This window comes from Limulus polyphemus, unplaced genomic scaffold, assembly GCF_000517525.1.
Source record: "Limulus polyphemus unplaced genomic scaffold, Limulus_polyphemus-2.1.2 Scaffold1352, whole genome shotgun sequence".
Taxonomy (NCBI): domain Eukaryota; kingdom Metazoa; phylum Arthropoda; class Merostomata; order Xiphosura; family Limulidae; genus Limulus; species Limulus polyphemus.
The window spans coordinates 295,545-298,960 of NW_013666962.1; the positions used below are offsets into that span (position 1 = coordinate 295,545).

At 34.7% G+C, this 3,416-nt stretch overlaps 1 protein-coding gene across 3 annotated transcripts in view; it reads left to right on the plus strand.

The window, feature by feature from the left end:
* The window catches only part of LOC106463225 (sn1-specific diacylglycerol lipase alpha-like), a 131,116-nt gene extending 127,706 nt beyond the window's left edge, over positions 1 to 3,410 (plus strand). For 2 of the 3 annotated variants that reach the window (XM_022390669.1, XM_022390670.1), the window contains one exon: positions 2,787 to 3,410. In XM_022390669.1, the coding sequence (XP_022246377.1) occupies positions 2,787 to 2,945 (159 nt within the window). In that variant the 3' untranslated portion in view covers positions 2,946 to 3,410. The remainder of the gene's footprint in view (positions 1 to 2,786) is intronic. The other variant, XR_002611443.1, reaches the window with a different exon arrangement.
* The last annotated feature ends 6 nt before the right edge of the window (positions 3,411 to 3,416 follow it).

Sequence of the window (3,416 nt, forward strand, 5' to 3'; positions counted from 1 at the left end):
CTATAATTCACAACGAACGAACGATTCACGCGGTTGACTCAATTGTCGTCTCTATCTCTGTCTGCAATTCAATTCCGATTAATTTGTCTCACGTTATCCGGCGCACTTATATACAGGAATAGAGAGCGCCTAGCACATACTAGATTATTCGTGATGTTCCCCGATCCTTCTAGAATATCATGCGTATTACCAGAGTCACGTGACTACCGCTGTCGTAACAGTATTCTTATTGCACTAAGTACTCAGCTGCACTTACAAGTATCTTAGCTACTATTTATAGTTAGTCCTCATTAACATATATAGTCATTGCTGTTTAGGTGAATACATTTGGCTATCTCAAGAAAATTGTTATTTCAGTATATATTTAGCTGGTATATATCTGGTGCATTGTGTACTTAACTATCACTTACATATGTTAACACACAAAACTTCACGAAAAAGTTGTTTACATTCGACCAGCTAATCATACAAAATTGATAATGTCGAATTATACTTAATTTTCGAATTATTCATCCAGTAGACCAGAAAAAAAAAGAGATTTGTTTCTGCTTAAAATCAAGCATGATCTTCAAGTCATTATTTCTTAATTTATCAGATTCCTAACAGTAGTGAAACAGTATTGAACAAATAAGTCAAATCTCCAGTTCTTCCGCATTCCAAAGAAAACAAAATTTAATTCTAAAATCTGAGATCACGTCTTTTAAGACCAGTAATCATGCTAGAATCCTACATCTGTACTGTCTTTTGCACATTAGTATCCTTTTGTGAGAACTGTTTACATACAACCTCTCTTTATTACGTGAAGTAAGTCTGATACTTTCACTTGTAAGGACCTCATTTCCTATTTAACCTCTTGTAAATAATCTTTCACAAGTGTCGTGAAATTCGAGCTAAATGATATCCATAGCTTACCTTTATCTAGAAAAATCAGACCTTTATTTCCATATCTTTATATAACACTGGCTATCATTTGGCATTTCCCCAGCATTCAGAGAATTTCTAAACATCACATTTCAAGCTTTCACCAGTTCTATATTCATAGTCTTTAAAGCCGTATAAAATATCTCGTCAAGAAAACTCTTTTAGCTTTAACAAATATATAAAAATATGAAAGTTAATTAATATTGAATATATCATAATTATATTTCCAAAGCGATCAATTTTCCTTCTTTTTGTCTACCATCCACGAAAATATATTTCTTGCAGTTTGATATCCTACGCTGACAAGTTACTATTTTGTATGGTTACTTTCGCTGGTACAAATCGTGACTTTAATATGCACTGCCCGAAAAACTAAAGGGTAATCTGACTTTTTAATAGTGCAGATACGTTTTTTGTTTGTTTTTGAAGTTAAGCACAAAGCTACACAATGGGCTATCTGTGCTCTGTCCACCACGGGTATCGAAACCCGGTTTCTAACATTGTAAGTCCGCGAACATACCGCTGTGCTACTGAGGGGCTTGAAGATACGATAAGGCAAAAACACTGGCATAAAATAATGTCAATTATACTTCTCGGTTAATTTTCATTTAAATTTGGCATCTAATGACTAGTCATGCGATCTGAAATTGCAATGATAAGTCATTAAGCCTACAGTTATAAGTGAACATTTGGTATATGTTGTTTTATATCTTTAAAGATCATATCATTTCAATTCATTATGGAGTACAGTCACCACAAATAGAAAGAGCAGCTTGGCTCCGATGTTTTATGCTTCAAGTCAGTGTTGATAAATTTCTATGTTACTATCCAGCATTTTTTTCAAACCATAATTCTGCCACAACCATGTGCGTGATATTTCTGTAAAATATTGCCAAATTCAGTCCATGTGTATGAATATGTTATCTAGCTGCGGAGTGAAGCACAATTCATCTTCTAAAAAGAATATTGCTCTAAATGTTGTTTGCTCACTAGATATCTCCTTCTTTGCCCATTACAGATGAACTATTTTATGTTTTGCGGTAAACTGGATAGCCTATCATTGAGCGTCTGGTAAACAGGCTAGCCTTGTGTAGTGTATTTTTAATCATCTGTACGCCCATGTAACATCCAGATGCGGCTGCGATTATTTGGTTCAAGGTCGGAACCTGTACCTCACAACTGAGACAAACTGGAATCAACAGATAATTGTCGTCTGTTTTGTCGTGGACAATGTCATTTTCTGTTCGGGTCTGAACGACCATTGTTTCAGAAGTAGTTCGACATTCTGCAAATTACATTTTAAGATAGTTGTAGCTAATTCGCAACAAGCTGCTGTGATCACCGCATTTCATTTGTTGATGACTTTCAACAAGTGTAAAACGTCCCAACATCTCGAAGGTCTATCCATGGTTCCCGAACAATCTCAAGAACTTTGAACTCTGTGATTCAGACTGACAACTGAGCCAAGACTGTATCAGACCACTATGTATTGTACTGGCTGAATAACCAGTCATTTGCATTTCAGATCACATGGTTGATTCAAATATATGATTTCAATAACAAATAACTGAGGGGGGGGGGATTTACATTATATTATAACGGTGATTAAAGCCTTGCTATAGCTAGAATATTACATATTCGATTATTCATTAACTACTGAACGGCTTACTTACTTTACACACACTTCAGACATTTTTTATTTATTTATTTTTTTGTCATTCTCTCTTCCATGTGTGTTTAGCCTTTGCTGGTCGCATATTTGCGCTCAGCACTCTGTATACTCAGCCGCTCCTGGTATACTCAAACTCAGTAAACTATGTTTTGAACTTTCACCTAAGTATTTATTTGTGTTTTGCTTGTTTTAGGATGTCATCACTGACCTTAATGCAGATGGTGAGCAACTACCGACAGATCCCGCACACGAAGATTGGTTAGGACATAAGGTTGGCCATTGTTATTTACGTAGCTTTATATATATATCTATATATATAGCAGACTTCCAACTCCAGTTAAGAAGCTGCTAGAAGATTCCCATGCTCTAACAATTTTGAAGAATAAAGAGCTTTTAATTTCAATAAAATATGTCTGTGGTCTATTATAGGCGTGCTTAGTGCCAGATAATTTAAATAAATAGGAAAAATAGGTAAATAATTGTCGTTGTTTGGCTTGATATGTCATAGTCACTGATTTTTTTCCTTATGTAGAATATCAAAGTCACGTTTTCAAATACCATACATGATTCGTTGCTTATGATTGTGTGTGCTAAAGCATAAGAAGCTATTTCGATTGGAAAAGTTATGTACTTACATGTACACTTCAACGTGAAGGTAGAGAAGGTGTAAAGCTTCCAGGATTGTTGTTCTCCTTAATTCAAAGGTTATAAACAAATATAAGTATATAATCAGTAAGAACGAAAAACAAAGTTAGAATTTTCACCTTGAATGGAATAAACGGTCAAGTCAAAAATCCCTAGAGTTTGTTTTGTTTTGTTTTTT